We start from the raw sequence: 22,002 nt of genomic DNA on the forward strand, positions 1-22,002 counted from the left end.
GATCTCAGAGGGGAGGAGAATGGGGAGGACAGAGAGGGGAGAGTGCATAGTCCATGGACGTAGACTATCAATAATGTGGTGGAGGCTTAGGGGGGTGGGGAGGGCCATCTGGAATAGAGTCAACAATAAAAAAAATTAAACACACAGAGCTTAATATAGTTACTTTAACAATTTTCTTCACCTTAAAAAAAGAAGTCACTGGTGTTTCTAAATCCTAGGGGACATAGTGAGACCGGAGAAGCACCATTACTTCCTCGCAGCTGTCGCTTGTTGGAAGGTAAGCTTAGTGTTAGATGATGGAAACGTATTACTAAGACTATCACTGTTGTTGCCATCTTTCTCTGTCTTGGAGAGGTGAAAGTTTCCAGGTGAAGCTGAAAAGACTTATCCTTCTAGGAGAAACATCTGTAACAAAAATTAATTAATAAAAAAAAAAAAAAGAAAAGACTTATCCTTCTCAGAATTCCCAAAGTACTTTGGTCACATCTCTATTATAATCTTAGGTTGTATTGCAATTCCTTGTTCACTCAGAGTTCTTTAAAGAGTAGGAATGGTGTGTTATCCATCATCTATACCTGGCAGCTAGCATAGTTCCTTGTATGTCATGACACTCAATATACTATCTGTTGAACACATTAATCGAAAGCATTAAGGGGGAGTTTTTGCTTGTCTGTGTCAGCTTCTTACCATAGGAATTATATAATGTATCACTTCCATAAATAAAAATATTAGGAAATATCAAAAAATAAAGTAGTATTGTTCTGGCTTTAGTATCGATATAAGAGTGGGACGGAACCATCTGTACTCAAGGGTTACAGGTCATGATTGTACCCTCGATGACTTTCTACACATTTGACTCATACACCCTCTTTTTTTTTTTTTATCCTCACCTGAGGACATTTTCCCATTTTTTGTTCAGATAGAGTGGGAGGGAGAGAGAGGAAGAGAGACAGAGAAACATCGATGTGAAAGGGACACATGGAGTGGCTGCCACCCACACGACCCAACCAGGGCCTGGGACAAACTGCAACCAATGTACGCGCCCTTAGCGGGAACCGAACCCGGGTCTCTCCGGACCACAGGCCGACGCTCTAACGGCTGAGCCAAACTGGCCAGGGTGACTCTTGAATAAACATTGTAAGCCATCATGAATTATGTTTGTAATACAAGCAAGAATATTTCTAACATTTTAGGATGCAGCTAGCCTGTTTCTTTTAAAGCTAGAAATATTTGAAAGAAAGATATCAACCAAAGTTATATACTTTTTTAAAGTCCTCAGTTGAATGTTTCCTTTTGTTGTTTAGAGTCCTCTAGACAGCCTTGCCTCAGTGTGCCTGGGCTGCGCACTGGTACCGTGCTCGGTGCTGGTAGTATCGGAACAGACATTGCAAATGAAGCTCTGGACTTACAAAGGTAATGTTCTATTTTTTGCAAATATCACAAGTACAGTGATTATATTCACAAAACCAGTATTCTAAAATCAGTAAGTTTCCTATATGCAAACAGTAACCAGCTCAGCAATATAATGGAAGAGAAGATCACCTTCACAGAGGCAACAAATAAGATAAAAAGGTATTTAGATATACATTTTACAGGAAGTATCTAAAACCATATGAAAAAAGCCAGCAACTATAAAATGCAGTTGACTTGAATAACTTTCCAGGTGTAAGTTGTTTTCTAATGGGAAAACTCAGTATTGTAAGGATGTCAGTGTTCCTTGAACTAACCTATGCATTCAGTGCGAATCCAGTCAAAATGTTTTTTAGAAGCTAACAAATGATAGTAGCCATATTACGATATCCAGGAAAATGCCAAAAAACAAAAGTAATAGATTGAAACTAAAACTATCAGATGTTATATTATAAAGCTACAGGCACTAAAACATTTTGGTACAATGCACAAAATTGGTTAGTGAAAAAATAGATTTCAGAGAAAAACTCAAAGGCTTATGGAAAATTATCAGATGGTACAAGTGGCATGTTAAATCAGTAAGGGGGAAAAGATTAAACTGTTAAGAGTATTATTCTAAAGTTATTTGGGAAAAAAATAAAGCTAGACCCCTCTTTATTCTTTATACTAAAATAAATGAAGAGTTCAAAGTAAACCTATAAAAGTATTTCAAACATAGGTATAAATTTTTATAATCTTAGTTTGGAAAGTCACGTAAGAATCATCACATAACATCCAGAATTCATTAAGAAAAAAATTGATAAATTATATAAAAACTCAAAACCTAAGCATAACAAAATTAAAAGATAAATTATAAACTGCAGAAAATTAGTCCATGATAAAATGGACTAATTATGTTAACAAATGAGAGTCTTATAGTATAAAGAATAAAGTTATTAAACTCTTTATATAATAAACTTTATATACTTTTATATATTAACCTTAATCTATATTAAACTTTATATAGAATTTAAAGAATAAGGTTATTAGCTAACTTTTAAAAATAGCTTAATAAACAATGTTGGACAGTGGACATGTATTGAAAAAAATACAAATGGCCAAGAAACTCAAAATTGCTGAACGCCACTCACAGTTAAAAACATATATGTACAAACTAAATGAAATACCTATTTTCATTTAGAAGGTTGTCAAAGATGTGAAAGTTTGATAATATTGGTGAGAGTGTGAGGAAACAGTCACTCTCAAACTGTGTGTGGGCATATAAATAAGCCTCACTACAATGGAAGGCAACTTGACTATACCTATCCAAAATGTAAGTGTATATAACCTTAAACTTAGCAATAGTCTCATACAGCCATGAAAAGATCTATGAACAAGACTGTTTCTTAATGCACTTTTTTTTTTTTCCTCACCCGAGGATATTTTTCCATTTTTTTTTTCAGATAGAGTGGGAGGGAGGGAGAGAGAGAGAGCAACATCGACATGAAAGGGACACATCAAGTGGCTGCCACCCACACGACCAACCAGGGCCAGGGAAAAACTGCAATTGAGGTACGTGCCCTCAGCGGGAACCGAACCCAAGTCTTTCTGGAATACAGGCCGACGCTCTAACCACTGAGAAAACCAGCCAGGGCCTTGATGCACTTTTTACAGTAGTGCTTCAAATATTTATTTATTATAGCCATAACTTGTTATTGCATATCCATACAATGGAGTACTACTCTGCAACTGTTAAAAATTAGGTAGCTCTGCCCTGGCTGGTTTGGCTCAGCGGTTGGAGCGTCGGCCTGCGGTACAGAGAGACCTGGGTTCGGTTCCCGCTAGGGGCACGTACCTCGGTTGCAGTTTGTCCCCGGCCCTGGTTGGTCGTGCGGGTGGCAGCCACTCGATGTGTCCCTTCACATCGATGTTTCTCTCTCTCTCTCTTCCTCTCTCTCCTTCCCACTCTATCTGAACAAAAAATGGAAAAATGTCCTCGGGTGAGGATAAAAAAAAAAAACAACAACAACAAAAATTAGGTAGCTCTATTTATGCTAATACCTGAAGATGTTTACGATATATGGTTAATAGAAAAAGGAAATAGGAACAGAACAAAACAGTAGTATGTATAATAACCCACTTGTATAAGGAAAAGGAAAGGTGTGTGGATATGTGAACGTGTGTGTAGATAGGCCCACAATTGCCCATTGAAAGCTCTTGAGGCAAAATAAAGTTTTGAACTCAATTTCTTTAGATTTTAGAAAGATAGTGTTTTGGAATCCAATGAGTAATACACCCAGAGAACATCATGGGCAGCATCCCATAATCAATTAAATCATTCATTCTGCAATGAAGTATTTACAGATTAAATGGGAAAATGTCTGGGAGGAAGGGAGGTAAGAGTTTGGGTATATACATTAAACAAGATTGGGAAGAATAAATGATTAAAGCTATTTGGTGGGTATATGAGATGTCACTGTATTATCTACTTTTATATCTGTCTGAAGTTTTCCATAATAAAGCTTTAAAATGTATTTTGGGCCCAGCTGGTATGGCTCAGTGGATTGAGTGTTGCCCCATGGACTGAAGTCCTGGTTAGATTCCTGGTCAGGGCACATGCCGGGTTTCTGCCCAGTAGACTAACATGATCCCCAGTCGGGGGGTGTTGATGTTTCTCTCCCTCATCTGTGTTTCTATCTCTTTCTTCCTCTCTCTCTCTAAAAAAAAGAAAGAACGAAAGAAAAGAAAATCAATAAAAACATTTAAAAACTATATATATTTTTTTCTTCTTTTTTGGAATGAGGCTTTGTAAATACTTGTGGTGAGTAAGACAAAGTGGAATAAAAAAAAAATTAGCTTCATACTAGTCTGGTCAAGTTTTTCTGGGTTCAGATTAATTCAGATTTTGCTGTTAAATGAATTATGGAAAATCTTTGTTTTTGGATTTTGGAATTATAGAGAAGGAACCTATAACAATATGAGTAATTTGTTCAGAATTTGTTAGCTCCTACATTTGGGACTAGGTTTTAAAGGCTGGGAAATGGAGAAAAGAAGAAATTTTTGCTTTTTATTGTTTTTGTACAGTTTGAATTTATGTTTTTAAATTTAAAATAGTTTAAATTGAAAAAAAATTGCTAGTAAGACATTTGTCACGTCTTGATGGATACCTGAGTTGCTTCTACCTTGTGGCCATTGTTAACAGTGATGCTGTGTAAGTTCTAGTCCCTGCGTTCAGTTCTTTTGGGTATACACCTAGAATTGGAATTGCTAGATCATTTAGTAATTCTGTTGAATTTGAGGAACTGCTATTATGTTTTCCATAGCAGTTTCACCATTTTATATTCTGTACCAACAGTGTACAAGTGTTCCAATTTCTCACCAATGCTTGTTATTTTCTGTTTTGTTGTTGTTGTTTTGACAATAGTTATCCTAATGGGTGTAAAGTGGTATCTCATTGTAGTTTTGGTTTATATTTGCCTAATGATTAGTGTTGTTGTGAATCCTTTCATGTGCTTATTAGCCATTTGTGTATCTTTTTTTTTGGAGAAATGCCAATTTAGGTCCTTTATTCATTTTTCAATCGGATTTTTGTTATTGTTGAGTTGTAGGAGTTCTTTATTCTGGATATTAGCCCCTTATCAGATACAACTTATAAACATTTTTTCCCAATCTCTGGGTGTCTTTTCACCCTGTTGATAGTGTCCTTTGATACACAGAAGTTTTGATACATTTTTACTATTTCTCATCTTATGTTACATGCACTTTTGGTATTAGACCCAAGAAATCTTTGCCAAATCCAACGTTATGAAACCTTTTCTTTCTGTTTTCTGCTGAGAGTTTTAGCTCTTCCATTTAGGTCGTTGATCCATTTTGAGTTAATTTTTGTATATGGTGTAAGGTAACAGTTTAACTTCCTTCTTCTGCATGTGGGTGACCAGTTTTCCCAGCGCCGTTTATTAAAAAGATTGGCCTTTCCCCTGTTGAATGGTCTTGGCACCCTTGTTGAAAATTATTTGACCATCTACGCTAGAAGGACATTTTAAGAGGAGTGGAAATTAAACCAGTGACAGCTGGGTACCGTTAAAATGGCCAGGAGGCAATGGGGAAGGCATTTCTGCGCGGGGGCACTTCAGCCAGTGCGTGGAGGGGGCGGGAGCAAGCAGGGTGGTTGCTGAGAGCAGTGGGAGTTTCAAGTGAAGGCAGGTAGTAGAGGAACTTAAACAGCAGATTTCTGCCCAGTGGACTAACATGGAGAAAGCCACGTTCGAAGAGTAATCTGGTATAGGGGGAGGGGTAGTTTTATCTTTAAGCCAAGTGAGCAGGTGGTGATTTTAAGCCATGAACCCCAGAAGGAGAAGCCAGCCAGGTTATTTACATTACTGTCCTGTGAAAAAACCCCAAGACAAGCCGCTGATCCTTCCTTCTGTTTTCCAACCCAATTCATTCCATTTCTGTATTAATTCTCCCTCTGTGATTTCTTGTGAAGTGCCATCTTGGGAATAAAGACAAAGTTCTGTTTATGCCATTATGTGTTTCACATAATTGAGTACTTCATATTATATGGGACTGTTAGTTTTACGTATTTGTCTTATGAAGGGATTAATGATCAGTGAATGATTATGTTTTTGTCATGGTGTATCTCATTGATTTTGTCCCTGAGCATGACCTATTACAGTAAAAATATGACACATTTTTTACTTAAAGGTTGCAGAATGTTAGGAAACTTTACTTTCAGTTCTGTTTGGTATCTTGATAAGGAACTGATTCTTGATGCAAATGCTGTTTTAAATTAAGTGTGGTATATTCTATTACTTTGCCACGTGCTATATTAAGATAAGTAACATGATATACTTAAGGGTTTTTACTTCAGTGTTTTATGTTTCTCTTTACTACGGAGTGTTTTTCAGCTCTCCATAGTCAAAAATAAGTCTGGCACCAAACAAGTTGGTCCATCGTGAAAATGTTGAGGTAGTCAGTCTCATGTTCCTTCGCTGTGTTTTTATCAGATTACAATATATTCAGAGAAGAAAGTTTCCTTCTAAAATATATATAAGTAGAGAAAATGTTTTATGTATCACTTTTTAAAGGTTACAGTCTTCTTCATCCCTTGGTGATTCAAGTCCAACAGATTTAATGAAAGATATTCACACTATAAACTGCAGGAATGTAAGTACAAACATAAGTGATAATATTCATGAAATAAATGAACGATAAAATTTGCTCTGTGTTGATTATTTCTCCTAAGAAGCCATTCTATAAAAAAACAAACAAACCCTTTCTAGCTAGACTATGGTTTCATAGGCAATGTAGAATAGTGGTTAAGAGCCAAGTTGCTGGAGCCGTATGATCTGGGTCCAAGTTGTGACTCAGACACTTACTTCTGCTTAACCCCAGGCTTGTTATTTAAACGCTCTGTGCCTTGATTTCTTCATCTGTGAAACAGGGATAATAATGGCACTACACTCTTAGAATGGTGTATGAATTAAGTGATTAAATATGAAAACAAAAGCTTAACAGTGTCTGATACACAGTGCGTGCTCAGTACAGGGCAGCTGTTATTATTCTTATTCTAATTCAGTGGATTAAGTGCACATCTTATGGTCTGTAAAAAAGTTTACTGTAAGCTACAAGATAAGTATAACATACTATTTAATTCAGTTGAACAAGTACTAGCTATTTGAAATGCATCAGTGCATATACAAAAATGACTAAACTTAGTGCTAATATCTGGAAGCTCACAGTGTAATTCTGACGTAGCCCAGCAACAGAACGCTCAAATACAGACGAAGTGGTGTAAGAATGTAATAGACAAGAGAAATCAAATCTGATCAGGGACAAGAGGGAACTTGTGAATGTATTTTTACATCAAATGTTATGTCTTTTGGGCTAATATATATATATATTTTTTTTATCCTTACCCGAGGACATTTTTCCTTTTTTGTTCAGGTAGAGTGGGAGGGAGAGACAGGAACAGAGAGAGAGAGAGAGAAACACTGATGTGAAAGGGACACATCGAGTGGCTGCCACCCGCACGACCAACCAGGGCCGGGGACATACTGCAGCCGAAGTACGTGCCCTTAGCGGGAACCGAGCCTGGGTCTCTCTGGACCGCAGATTGACGTGCTAACCGCTGAGCCAAACTGGCCAGGGCTGGGCTAATATTTTTACATTTTACTCATACATTTAGCAAATGTGTCTTGGGTACCCATTTTGTGCCAGCCTGGAGGTTAGAGACAGGGGTTGTCATTGTAACAAAGATCTCCAAGTAGTGTACGTTATATAGGCATTCTATAGATGAAGTACCTCACTTTGAGAAAAGATAGGTAAATGACTTTGTTTTGATGCACTACATTGAATACTAACTAGACTGTTTTGGCCAATAACTGTAACAGGATGGTAACTTTTTGGTCAAAACCTCTGGTTTAATCCATTCTCCACTCCAAAGCAGTATTTCCCATTGTAGTTTCATATGGGATATCGTTTTGCCATCATTTTAAAAACACAAATAACTTTGACTCAGAGCACTGTGGTCAGGAACTTTCCCTTTGTCATCTACAGCTTGTTCTTACATATGGACATTCAGTTACAGTTATGAAGAACATGGGCCTTGGAGTCAGGAAGATGGGTTAGAATTATGGCTCTGACGCTTTGGGCAAGATAGTAGCCTCTTTAGACCTCAGATTCCTGACCTGTGAAACAGCTGCCTCACAACGTTTTTAAAACGAAATGAGATGATGCATTTGGGGTGCACAGGAGTGAGTGCAAGCCATCCCACTGAGGATGGTGGGGTGCCCCGAGTAGTCAGTGAGTGCAAGCCGCCCCTCTGAGGATGGTGGGGTGCCCCGAGTAGTCAGTGCAAACTGTCCCACTGAGGATGGTGGGGTGCCCCGAGAAGTCAGTGCAAACCGTCCCACTGAGGATGGTGGGTGCCCTGAGTAGTCAGTGCAAACTGTCCCACTGAGGATGGTCGGGTGCCCCAAGTAGTCAGTGAGTGCAAGCCGCCCCTCTGAGGATGGTGGGGTGCCCCGAGTAGTGAGTGCAAGCCGCCCCTCTGAGGGTGGTGGGGTGCCCCGAGTAGTCAGTGAGTGCAAGCCGCCCCTCTGAGGATGGTGGGGTGCCCCGAGTAGTCAGTGAGTGCAAGCCGCCCCTCTGAGGATGGTGGGGTGCCCCGAGTAGTCAGTGAGTACAAGCCGCCCCTCTGAGGATGGTGGGGTGCCCCTTGTAGTCACTGAGTGCAGGCCGCCCCTCTGAGGATGGCCGGAGCTGCCAGCAGGCCCGTGTCTGATAACTGCTAAGAAGTATTTCAGTCAAGTAGGAACCTTACTGTTTATTCTTCTGTCTTTTCAGATGTTGAGTAAGGAGTTGATTCCACTCAGTACTTCCGACACAGGGGAGCTGGAAGCTAGGAGGCAGAACCACCACGCTGCCGCTCCCCCTGGGCATGAACCACTCCTGGGTAAGTAAGTTCTCCTTGGCAACTGCCCGGCATTTTGTTTTTCCAAAACCCCTTTGTAGTCATTATATTTTCAGGCACAGGAGATTTCTAGAGAAATAAACAAATTTAAAACTAAGATTTTTTTTTTCCATTCAAAATCCTAAACGCAGTAATCATACTCTTGATTTTTAAATGTTTGTTGCTTAATGGGCCTGTCATTGAAAATTCGGTTATCAACTGAATCAGTTATGGGTATTGTTCTTACATACAATTAAAATGTAACTAAGGTGTTTCTGTCCTGGAAAAAATGTCCACTCTCAGGAGTTTAAGAATCTTTAAAGAGTGCCAATGATAGAAAGTTTAAGATATAATTATTCATTTTCACTATGTTTATACAAAGTTCACATCAAGTAAGTTGAAATGACACTGTTTTATACCCCCCATAACTGCCGTTGATCTGCTGAAAATGTTTGGTAAAGAACTGCAGGGGATCTGGATCCGCTTCATACAGAAGCGCTTATTTATCACCTCAGTTCTATTGTACTTTGAAAGACATCTGGAAAATTTCAGTTCATCTGTAGCTATGTTTTAACCCTTTATTTCGGAACCTCTTCCTTATCTTAAACTTAAGTCTCATTTCCATTGTTCCTCCTTAGCTCCTTTTTTTCAATAAAAAACCTGTTTACTCCCTTTTATTTATTTATTTTTATTTTTTTATATCCTCACCTGAGGACACTTTTTCATTTTGTTTGTTCAGATAGAGTGGGAGGGAGAGAGAGGAAGAGAGAGAGAGAAAAACATCGACGTGAAAGGGACATATCGAGTGGCTGCCACCCACACGACCCAACCAGGGCCGGGGACAAACTGTAACCAAGGTACGTGCCCTTAGCGGGAACCGAACCCGGGTCTCTCTGGACCGCAGGCCGACACTCTAACCAGCCAGGGCTATTTACTCCCCTTTTATAAGAACATTGGGACTTTAGACACCTTTGTCTCAGCCTTCTCATTTTTGATGTAAAGAAATAGAATTTTTTGCCCTGGCCGGTTTGGCTCAGTGGTTGGAGCATCCGCCTGCGGTCCGGAGAGACCCGGGTTCAGTTCCCGCTAAGGGCACATACCTCGGTTGCAGTTTGTCCCCGGCCCTGGTTGGTCGTGCGGGTGGCAGCCACTCGATGTGTCCCTTTCACATCGATGTTTCTCTCTCTGTCTCTTCCTCTCTCTCCCTCCCACTCTATCTGTACAAAAAATGGAAAAATGTCCTCGGGTGAGGATAAAAAAAAAAAAAAAGAAATAGAATTTTTTTTTCACAAAGCAGATTAAAGTTAAATTTCTCCTTCCAGGCTCTATGCACACCCCAGCCTCTGGCTTCTAGCTGTCTCCGAGTCTATACCTTTTCAGCCTGTTATTTTCTATCAGAAAACTCACAGACAATTTATCTGACTGCAGATTGTTATAAAAATAATCGACCCATTAAAAAATGTATCTGGCTTCTGCAATTTAAGACCTATAGTTTGCCCTCAAAAAAATGCACTGTGTGGTATCCTAGCTGTGCTTTGTCTTGTTTATAGTAGTCCTTGTTAACCTTCCCATGTGCTTGCGTGGGCCTGTATTTTCATTCTGTAGGTGGTGGTGCCCAGCTGGATTTTGATGTCCTGTGTGACAATGACAACACAGCCATAGCTGCCTTCATGAATTACTTAGAAGCAGAGGGGGGCCTGGGAGACCCTGAGGACTTCAGCGACATCCACTGGACACTTTAGCATTTGATTTTTCACTCCAAAAGTGAGAAATGTTTTATAGCATTTCCTTGACAAAACAACAACAACTATATATTCTTCTATACTGTATTGATACTCTTTGTATCCTTTATTAAGGGTGTACCAATTTTTATAGATTTGCACCTACTTTCACAGGGATCTGGGGAAAGGTGATGTTTTCCTTCCACTAGAACTGCTCGGTGTTTTCTACAGACCCCTTTACTCAGCCAACTGCCTTTAAACCTACTAGTTGCTATTTTTTGCTAAAATATTTCTAACCAAGAGTATCACGTACATCTTGCTTTGGTTTTGTTTTCATTTTTTGATGCAGTTTTTTTGAGTTTGGGAAATTTAATATGTTGGCATTTCTTTTTCTTGTGTCTAAGATTCATTTAATTGACTTATAACAGATTTGTATAATTTGGGGCATTTCCATATCTTGTATATTCCTTAATTGAGGATAGGCTTATGTATTTTTTTAAGAAAAAATGGTGAGTACTTGAACATTTAAAGGGACAGTGCAATGTATAGTCACTGAATACTATTTGGTTTTTGTGGACCTGGGCGAGCACAAGGCCAGGGTATTTATGCCCAGCCGAGCACTTTGAGATAGATGTTAAATGAGATTTTTTTTTTTTTTTTTAATTTAAAACTCAGAATTGTTGAGAGACTTTCAACTTTGCTTACAGAAAAGGAAAGATTTGGGGCCCTAGATGTTGTTGATTAATTTTTGCACGTTTAGTCTTAATGAAACCACTCAAGTTTTTCATTGCAGATGGAAGTTTTTTGATGTTGAAATGCTCTGTAGTAATTGATTGTCTTAGGGGAAGAAACAGGCCCAGGCAGATTAAATGTTTTGTGTAAAGACAATTAAATTCATATTTTCTTAATGTGTAATGTGTATAAACCAGTTTCTTTGTACACATTTGGGGAAGCAGTGGCTTACTGGTTAAATGAGTAATTAACTGACTGACCCAAGAACCTGTGGTGGCCCTTGTAGATTACTAGGAAATTACATGGTAACTACATTAAAAACATGAGGCACTGAGAAAGAATTTAAAAACCAATTTTGTAGCTATAATTAAACCTTTCGAGAGCATTTTTAAGCCAGTAATTAATCCAGAGGTGGCTCAAATTGGGTGCAAGAATTAAGAATATTTAAAGGACCATAGATACATCTACTATTTTGAAGATGTTTCCATTAACGCCTTATATTTTAAGAGCTCTTTCTAGTTTACCAAGGATGTTCCCATATATTCTCTCTCGTGCCCCACAAATGAAAGAAAGATAGGTTGGGGACCTGGTGGGGAAACCCTGAGGCTCAGATGTGGGGCTTAGGTTCAGTTTTCTTTCTCTAGGTGGTTCTCTGCCTCCCACTGATGGCCCTCGGAACCCCTCACCATAACAAAGCGTCGTTTCGATCTTGCGTATTTCTTTAGGCTGGAAGGAGTAGATTGAACTTGAGTCAGATGTGTTAATGGCAAATACAGTGATACCTCGGTTCTCGAACGCCTCGGATTTCGACCAAATCGGTATTCGACCAGGAGATTCGAGAAACTTTTGTCTTGGAATCCGAACAAATATTCGGAACTCGAACTTCCGAGATGAGCCGAGTTGAGCCGAATGGCGTTCATTCGGCCCAGCGCGCCTTGCTCGCGTCATCAGTGTGAGTGCAGAGAGAGAGTCACGCTTTGTGGAGAGAGTCACGCTTTACACTGAATTTAACCCTTAGACATACAGTACACTTTTATTTCTTGTTGAGACTTATGTTTTTCTACATATTATATACAAATTAGGCCAGTAAATAGGCATTTTCTGGGGCTTGGAACGAATTAATCCAGTTTCCATTATTTCATTGCTTCGGTTCTCGAACAATTTGGTTCTCGACCGTCCTCCTGGAACGAATTATGTTCGAGAACCGAGGTATCACTGTATACCAACAGGCAGTAACCAAAAGCAGATGTTCCCTTCAAATGTCACATGTGCAGGGGCTCTGTGGGCAAGGATGTGTTGGTGCATTGTCCTCTTGAGCCGATACACTGTTCCAGCAATGTCAGAGGGTTGGCACCACTCCTGGCTCTGACACTTTAGGACTTGAGACATCCAGGTTTCGAATAAGCCAAAGAAATCCTACAAGATGAGGGGGAGGAGTTTGAAGAAGCCTAAGTGTGACCCTTAAGTCTGCGGAAGCATGAACGATCACATCTGTTCCGAGTTGGACAGAGGGGCCTGCCTCACAGACATGACACTCGAGGGGTCTGAACCACTGCAGGTTAGCCTTGGCCTCCAGGGTGACTTAGGCCAGTGGTTGCAGGTTAGGTCATTGTGCCTGGAGGGGACAAACTTCACATGATGCTAGGATCATCTCTCGAGTTTCTGGAGACAAGCCGCTGCTGCCTTGCCCAGGAGTAGTTTGTTCTCTTTGCAGGAGGAGTTCTTCCAGAGACCAGTTGGCAGGTAGTCAGTTGGATGCTTTGACCCTTTAATAACCCACGCTAATATTTTTCTGTAGATCCTCTTGCCCTGGACCCGGAATCCAACCCACATGTTGTATGATACTGTAGCTCTCTCAAGTTCAGTGTTTTCTTCAAAACACATTCTAGTTGCATTTGATGGCTGTTAGGAGTGGCAGATATTTTTATGGCTTACTCCATGTTACTTTGTCTCCTACCAATTCATTTCTTGCATCTTGGTTGAAATTTTCTGTACACTGAATGAAAGCATCGTGAAAAGAGTGGTCGTCGTCTTTTACCCTAAGATCCCCTGTGGAGCAGGGGTGGGAGCAGTGCCGGGTCGGAAGAGCCACCCCCGAATGGAGCATGGGGCTGCAAGCAGGCCGTGTCCTCGATTACAGCCAGAGGTTTATCCCCGAGGTTACCTCCAGTTCTGATTCTGGGTTCCCATCCACAGGACTTAGCGTTGGGGTCAGACTCTGGAACTGTGCTGTCCAGTGTGCTAGCCACCTGCTACATGTGGCGATTGGGCACTTTAAATGTAGCTAAATTCAAATTGAGATGGGCTCTAGATATAAATGTCCTATCATTTCAAATACTTCGAATAAAAGAATATAAAATATTAACAATTTAAATTGATTCCATGTTCAAATAATATTTTGGATTTACTGAATTAAAACATGAAATTCTTTTTACTTTTCTAATGTGGCTACTAGAAGATTTAAAATGATACATGTGCCACACATTATATTTCTATTGGACAGCTCTGCTCTAGAACATTTTAAGTGAATGTTATTAAAGTAGACCAGAAGTTATACCGTGAATATGATATTTACCTCTAAACGCTATGGTTTAAAAAAGCTGTATATTTATTCTTGATTTAGTACAAATAACTGAATGTCTACCCATATATCAAGTTTAAAACTTTTTTAAAAATGGTAAACTTAAAAATGTGATCAGATAGATATTTTATTACAGGGTGATAGCCTGAAATCAAATAAAACGAGGTATATGTTGACCCCCTATGGTAGGAACTAAATTTGGAAATCCACTGAGAAACCAAAAGACAAATATGAAAATTACAGAATAGAGACAGTTGGTGAGTAAATGGGATTAAGGTATTTAATTACCTCGGGGAAAGCCTGTATTTATGAGTCGTGTTCTTTGAATTTCTATAGAGACAGGGGCACAGGGAAATGAAAGAGCCACTGTCTGGTTGTCGGACCTTGTTTGGCAGTGTCGTTTCAGATTCTGCTCGAAAGAGGCATCACCCACTCAAGCAGGTGGTTGTTGGACTCTGGAATTGGAGCTTCGGATTTGCCAAGCAGGATATCATGGGCAGAGCAATCAAAAGCCATAAAGAAAAACTGCTAAGTGGCCACTAGGTGTCACTTTTCCATTTCTTTAGAGCTTTGTGTTTATTAGGTGAATTTGTCCAAGTTCCCTGGGGCCTAGGAGAAGCATTTATGTCTTTTGTGTCTAGAATACATCTGCCTCTCTGGTATGAGTTATTTTATGAGCAATGCTTTCTCAGAGAAGATTCTTCCCATATAATATAAGGATTTAGTTCAGGGAGCTCTCCGGATGTGGCTATGGTAAAAAGCTAACCTTGGAAAGAAAACCTGTCCAGTCTGGAAGATGCTTTCCGAACTCATCTGAGTGTATGGTGCATGTGCCACTGCTCAGGCACCCTTGAGTTTAGTTTGTCTTTTATACAATTTTTAGCTTTCTTCCAGTTCACTCGTGCTTCTCTGTATATTGGTATTTTTTAATTTTGTGGTAAATGAGTGAAATTAAACTATATTTTATAATAATTACTAGTTTGGAGTTTTTATTTGATATATTAAAGTCCCTCCAAAAAATGTATCCCTTAAATGCTTCGTAAAGTGGAAACAGACTAGGCAGAAAATTCACTGTTTTCAAACCACTGGGCAGAGAGGGACATTGAACTACATCGCTGTGTACAATTGGGGTGTGTTCATCAGGGTATGCTAACTGCTATAACACCTCTGAAACGTCTGTGGCTGATCCCAGCAAAGGTTCCTTTCGCTCACATCACAGTCCAGTGTAATCAATGCTGTCCTTCTCTCTACCTCCTCCTCCCTGCTTCTTCCTCTTTCCATCTCTCAGCTTTGCTTTTCCCGAACCTGGTTCTATCCTCTGATGGACCTTCTTCCCCGTTGTGCCTCAGAAGCTCCCAGCTCAGAAACTGTGGAGTCAGAATCAAGACCAGGAAGCCCAGACTGGTGCTCTTCACTCTGCAAATCAACACCACAAGGAGATACCTCACACCAGTCAGAATTATCAGAAAGTCAGCAAGTCAGTGCTGGTGAGGGTGTGGAGAAAAGGGAGCCCTGATGCACTGTGGTGAGATTGTGAATTGGTGCAGTCACTATGGAAAACAGTATGGAAAGTCCTCAAAAAATAAAAAATAGATCTGTATGACCCAGAAATTCTACTCTTGGGTATTTATCTGAAGAAAATGAAAACTAATTCCAGAAGATATCTACACTTCTATGTTCATTGCAGCACTATTTACAATAGCCAAGGTAAGGAAGCAACCTAGGTGTCCATCGACAGATGAATGAATGAAGAGGAGGTGGTTTATATACAATAGAATATTATACAGCAATGAAAAATAATGAAATCTTGGGATTTGTGACAATATAGATGGACCTAGAAGGTATTGTGCTAAGTGAAATAAGTCAGACAGAAAGATACCATATGGTTCCACTTACATGTGGGATCTGAAAAACTAAAATGAACCAAACAAAACCAGACTCTTAGTGACAGAGACCAAAGGGATAGCTGTCAGAGGAGAGGGGGTGGGGTGTGTGTGGAGAGGTGAGAGGGAATCTAGTCCATAATATCGGGGTGAGTGTCAGGGTGACAGGATTACTAGACTCAGTGGGATGAGCACACTGTAAGGTATAAAACGTTAAATCACTATATTGTACACTTGAAACCAATGTAACTGATATAATGCTGTATACCAACTGTACTTAAAAAAAATAGAATTCCTCAAACATGTCATATTGACAAGAGTCACGGCTGCAGATTCATGGTGATTACAAGCATATTAAACTCACTGAGAAGTCTTCCTAGAAAGAAATTTAACCGATTAACCCATCATCATTTTCTAAATTGATTTGGCCACTGAACTCTAGTCACATTGTTCCTGTTAAAATAGTATGAAATTAGATTTTTACCAAACAGGTATTTCAAGTATTGAAACTGGTCGCTGATATTTTCCATAAAAATATAGAGTCATTTATTACATTGATGTCAGTTCTCTGACAAATGTTCTTCATCTTTATTTTACATCTTGTCTTGTGGAATTTGATCTCCACAAATTGTTTCCATTTTTAATGGTTAAAAAAACAAGAATATTTTAAGAATATCACCACATCTTCAAACTAGGAATGAAAATTTCAAGAGTATGAAGACAAAGGAAATTCTAAAACATTGTCCTATTTTCTGTGATAATTGTTACCCAAAATGATTAAAAAGAATGAAGAACTAAACAAAAGGGATGCTGTCATTATTGGGACATCTAATAGTATCTTACACAAACCAGGAATATGGCCCCTCAGGCCCACAACCTAGAGCTTGGCTCTTATTTTAACTCTAGGTTTTAATGTGTTTACATAGGTACAGTTTTGGTGAGCATTTATTAAATGGGTCCTTTTCAAGAGATTATAGAAAATAAGTCATTAAAAATTATAGCAACAGTTGCTAGGAACATGCAAGGTTACAAAACAGTGTAAGGCTTAATGTGTTTCCCTCAAGATGTGTGTTCACAGGAACACCTGTTAGAACTACTTCCAGCTCTTCTCTACCAGTAACATACTCTCTAGTGCCGAAACATACAGAGTTTTTTCTTTTCCTTTTGTTAATACTCATCTGAGGATATTTTCCCATCAATTTTTAGAGAGGGAGGGGGAAGAGAGAGAGAGACAGACATCGATATGAGGGAGACAAATCGATTGGTTGCCTCGTGCATGACACCAACCAGGGCCGGGGATTGAACCTGCAACCCCAGGTATGTGCCCTTCACCAGCATCAAACATGTGACCCTTCAGTCTGCAGGCCAATGTTCTAACCACTAAGCCAAACTGTCTAGGGCCAGAGCTGATTTCTTAAATATAACCTAACATGGAAACAGAGCTCATCAAAAGAAATGTGAAAATCCAGTGGTTTTCAGTATGTAACATCAGCATCACTTAGGAGTTTGCCAGAAATGCAAGTTCCTGGCCTCAGCCAGGGTCTGCTGATTCAGAAAAACGGAAGGGGGCCCAGCAGTCCAGTTTGCTGAGCCGCCAGGTGATTCTGGTACATTCTCTGGTTCTCGTCTGCTACTGGTTTGGCCTATCTGACCCCAAACTCACTGAGGCTGTCCTGTGGCATCTTGGTAACGATAGCATTTCCCCACATTCGGGGAGAATGCAGACTTGTTTTCCAAATATAACATCCAATGAGCGATCAGAAGTGACCCACCCTCTGCAGCAAGCTAGAGTACAGAGATTATCTCCGTATTTTTAGAACGCAAGAAGAAAATTCGCTGGCATTTTCAGGAAAACAAAACAACTAAAAGCTCCAGTCTCCTTTGTCACTAGCTTTAGATAATTGGTCTATAAATAACAAATAAAACAAAAAATAACAAGATAAGAGTTTAGCGATGAAGTTGACTAATATTTTGGCAGTTTAAAGAAGAAAATAACGTAGGCATCCCCAGCTCTGAAAACAATCCACACTTGTATCAACAGAAGACGTTTTCAAGTCGTGGGGGCTGCCTCCAAGCCAAACAAGGGGGCATCTTTGCTCTGGGAATGAAGAGCATCATCCTACCCCACGAGGCAGCCTCTGTAAGTGGCTGTTTGCCTGTAGAGGTGGCGTCCGGTACTGAGCCGTGCGGGTGGTGTGAGGGCTCCAGTCACAACCGCACCTTCCAAGGAATTCTTGAAACTCACCCACCGTCTCACAGACCTTCATATTCACCTTTGCAGCGGTGTGAGCTGTGCCGAGGGCTGGGTTCCTTAGCCAGGCATTGTTTTACGTGCTGGGTTATGTTTTCATTTGGGGGACACGTAATTTTTCAGATTATATAACTTCTAGAGCACGCTTTCCCCCTCATTACTCTTGATGTTTATGACTGGATAATATCTCCACTAGATGTCATAGCAACCCCCATTGTGACAACCAAAACCATCTCCAACACTGTCATATGTCCTGGGGGGGTGCAAAATCCCTTCCCCATCCCAAGTTGGGAACCACTGCTCTACAGATATATTTTCTTTTCTTTTTATTAAGAAGGTAGGGGGAAAAATCCCTGTTCTTTATCTTTATTAAGGCCACTATGCCTCAGATCCCTCTCGTTTTTCTTTCTTTTTTAAAAATATTTTTGTCTTTATTGATTTTAGAGAGAGAAGGAGAAAGAACACTGATTGGCCACCTTCTGCATGCGCCCCACTGGGGACCAGTCCCCCAACCTGGGCATGTGTCCTGACCGGGAATTGAACTGGTGACCTCTTGGTGCCTGGGTCGGTTCTCAACCACTGAGCCACACTGACCAGGCTCATTTTTCTTTATTCCCTCTCCTTATGCACCCACTGCGCCCAACACACACACACACACACACACACACACACACACACAGCCTTTACTTCCTTCCACACCCAGACTGGTCTGCCCCCTTATCCTTCGTCCTCACTCAACTCCAGAAAATCCCAGCATCACTTAGGCTCCGACACCCCCATGCCCACACGAGGACTACCAAATACCACTTGAGAAAAATCACGGGTTTGCATAAATTCCTGGTCTCACACCAGAGCGCAGTAAGGCAGGGAGTTTGTTTCTCCTCACCCATTGTGGTTTCCAGCCCCACCTTGAGGGGGAGCTCTTAACACATTGAAGGGTGTTCAGTATTGACGCCATCACAAGGTTGTTTTGGTTTGATTTTGTCTTAATACTGCTCTTGGAAGAATAGAAAATGTATGTGTGGGGTGGCAAGAGGTGACCAACCAAGTAGATCCACCCTTCCTCTGCCAGAACGAGCCAGGGACAGTCCTTTCCCCAGGCCTGGCCAGAGGGGCCTGTTCAGGATGGATCTAGGAAGACAGGAGGAAGGGTAGAAAAAAATAGGGTGGGGGGTGCCAGGGAGAGAAAGCTTCTGGATGCTGCCCTAAGGCTGACTCTGTATGAATTTAAACGTGACCAGATAGGCCAAATACAGAAAAGTTCTGCTCTGTCCATTGGCCCTCTAGTACGTTCCCGGTAAGCTAGCTAAGTGGCCTTCCTGGAAATGGACTGTTCACACGCCCTCTCAGGCATCACAGGGCGTGAATGAGGCTACGCATGTTTCTGAAGCCAGTTGTCTTACTCATCTGCATTAACTGCTATTTCAGATTGTCCCCCTCTCTTTAAACTCTGTCACTGCTTTTTCTGTATTTACTAAAGATCACCTTGCATAGCACCATGTTCACTATGAAAAGAAAAAGCAGAAATGCTCTTGTTTGAAGTGGTATGGACTATTCATCATTTGATTAACTGAAAAGGTTTATTAAAACAGGGAATAATGCAGAGTGATGTCAGCAAGATGTCGCAGTAGCAGGCACTAGGCTTTGTCTGCCCAACCCAGTACATATACAACCCTTCCTTCCCCACCCCCTGCCATCTATCCATGGATGGAACTAGTCCTGGGAGTGTCCAGTTAAAAATCTGCAGCAACACAGAGGAGCAACAGACGGAGAATAATCACACAGAACGATCGCTGGGAGATTAGCATAGCCGAGACACCTGGGATGGCCAGGAACAAAGACAAGGTCGAGGGCTATCAGTATCAATCATATGGTACTTGCCACCAGTCCCCAGTGGCCTCCTCTGCACAGGACTTTTGCCACTGAGGATCTCAATGCCCCTGCCATACATATTGCAGACCCAGAGAGAGAGAGAGAGAGAGAGAGAGAGAGAGAGAGAGAGAGAGAGAGAGACTGCTTGCTATATGCTCCTTCCAAGAAGGATCTGCTGTTACACTGCCCTGGCACCAGGGCCACACCCCCTCCGACCCTACACATACCAGGTGCCCCAGAGACGTGGCCACTCCACTCTGATTGTGCTCCAGACCCAACTTCATGGCTTATCCGCAAGCACGGTGCACAATGTTACCAGTGCCAGGGCAGGGATGTCGATGCCCCGGGCACCAGTGCCCCCACACCTAGATCCAGGAAGCACGGTCTCTTCATACATGCCAGGGCATAATAAAACCGTTGGCAGAATTTTCAGCGGAAGCTCTGCAGGCCAGAGGGGAACAGGATGATATATTGAAAGTGCTGAAAGAAAAACTGATAATCAAGAATACTGAGCAAAGTTGTCTTTCAGAATTGAAGAAAACAGAGTTTTTCAGGCAAACAAAAGCTGAAGGAATTTATCACCACTAGACTAGCCTTACAAGATATGCTTAAGGGAGTTCGAGGGCATTCATGCTGAAATCAAAGGATGCTAATTAATAACAGGAAAACATATGAATAAAACTCACTGGTAAAAGTAATTCTGTAAATTTAGAATACTCTACTGTAATTGTAGTGGGTAAATCACTTTTACTATATAAAAATGTTTAAAAGTATTAAAAAGAACTATAATGACTTGTTTTATTTTTTAATTCCTTTTATTTTTATTTATTTATTTATTTTGTGGTACGTGCCCCTAGCAGGAACCGAACCCAGGACTCTCTGGTCCGCAGGCTGATGCTCAACTGCTGAGCCAACTGGCCAGGGCTATAATAACTCGTTAAAGGATATACACGGTAAAAAGATGGCAATCATGATCTCAGAAACAGTGGGGGAGTGCAAACGCAGAGCTTTTATATGCATTTGAAGTTAAGTTGGTTTTAACTTAAAATACTTATAAATAAGATGTTTTATGTAAGCCTCATGGTAACCACAAAGCAAAAAAATGTATTGTAGATGCCCAAGAGATGAAGAGAAAGGAATCAAAGCAGGCCATTACAGAACATCAAATCCTAGATCAGGAGAGCAAGTGAGGGGGAAACTGCAGCAGGTCAGAACAGCCAGAAACCAGTGAACAAAATGCCAACAGAAAATATCTGGTTTTTGAAAAGATAAGCAAAATAGACCAACCTTTAGCTGGATTTCCCAAGGAAAACAAGAGATCTCAAAATCAGAAATAAAAAAGGAGACAAATGATACCACAGAAATACAATCATAAGAGACTACTATGAACTACTATATGCCAGCAAATTGGATAACATAGAAGAAATGGATAAATTCATAGAAACTAAACCTACCAAGACTGAATCATGAAGAAATAGGAAAAAAAAATGTGAGCAGACCTATCACTAGTAAGAAGATTGAAGTGGTAAAGCTAAGAATAGATGACTTCACTGGTAAATTCTACCAAACATTGAAAAAAGGATTAATATCCATCCTCAAACTCCTCCAAAAAACTGAAGAAGGAGCACTTCCAAACTCATTTACGAAGCCAGCATTACTCTGATACTGAAGCCAGATGAGAACACAAGAAAGTTAGAAGCCAATTATCTCTGGTAAACATACATGGAAAAAATCATCAAAATATTAGCACACTGACTTCAACCACACATTAGAAGGACTGTACCAAATGATCAAGACAGATTTATTTCAGGGACACAAGGATGTTCAACATATGCAAAAAAAAAAAAAAATCAATGTGATTTACATGAACAAAATAAAGGACAAAAATGAATTCAGTAATTCACAGGTACAAAATAAACCTACAAAATCACTGGCACTTCTGTACACAAACAATAAACCATCAGATAAAAGACAGTAATCACACTTGCCATAAAATATTTATGGATAAATTTAATAAAAGAGGTGAAAGACCTATACACTGAAAACTAAGACATTAATGAAAGAAATTGAAGATACAAATAAATGGAAATATATCCTATATTCATGGGTTAGAAGAATTA

At 40.2% G+C, this 22,002-nt stretch overlaps 1 protein-coding gene across 2 annotated transcripts in view; it reads left to right on the top strand.

The window, feature by feature from the left end:
- ARNTL2 (aryl hydrocarbon receptor nuclear translocator like 2) overlaps window positions 1-14,805 on the top strand; it is a 77,299-nt gene extending 62,494 nt beyond the window's left edge. The window contains exons 11-17 of one of the 2 annotated variants that reach the window (XM_036251460.1): window positions 219-277; window positions 1,305-1,413; window positions 1,507-1,572; window positions 6,477-6,555; window positions 8,737-8,845; window positions 10,448-10,606; window positions 14,283-14,805. In XM_036251460.1, the coding sequence (XP_036107353.1) occupies window positions 219-277; window positions 1,305-1,413; window positions 1,507-1,572; window positions 6,477-6,555; window positions 8,737-8,845; window positions 10,448-10,584 (559 nt within the window). In that variant the 3' untranslated portion in view covers window positions 10,585-10,606; window positions 14,283-14,805. Of the gene's footprint in view, window positions 1-218; window positions 278-1,304; window positions 1,414-1,506; window positions 1,573-6,476; window positions 6,556-8,736; window positions 8,846-10,447; window positions 10,636-14,282 lie in introns of those variants that run through there. The other variant, XM_036251461.1, reaches the window with a different exon arrangement.
- The last annotated feature ends 7,197 nt before the right edge of the window (window positions 14,806-22,002 follow it).

This window comes from Molossus molossus, unplaced genomic scaffold, assembly GCF_014108415.1.
Source record: "Molossus molossus isolate mMolMol1 unplaced genomic scaffold, mMolMol1.p scaffold_m16_p_10, whole genome shotgun sequence".
Classification (NCBI taxonomy): Eukaryota; Metazoa; Chordata; class Mammalia; order Chiroptera; family Molossidae; genus Molossus; species Molossus molossus.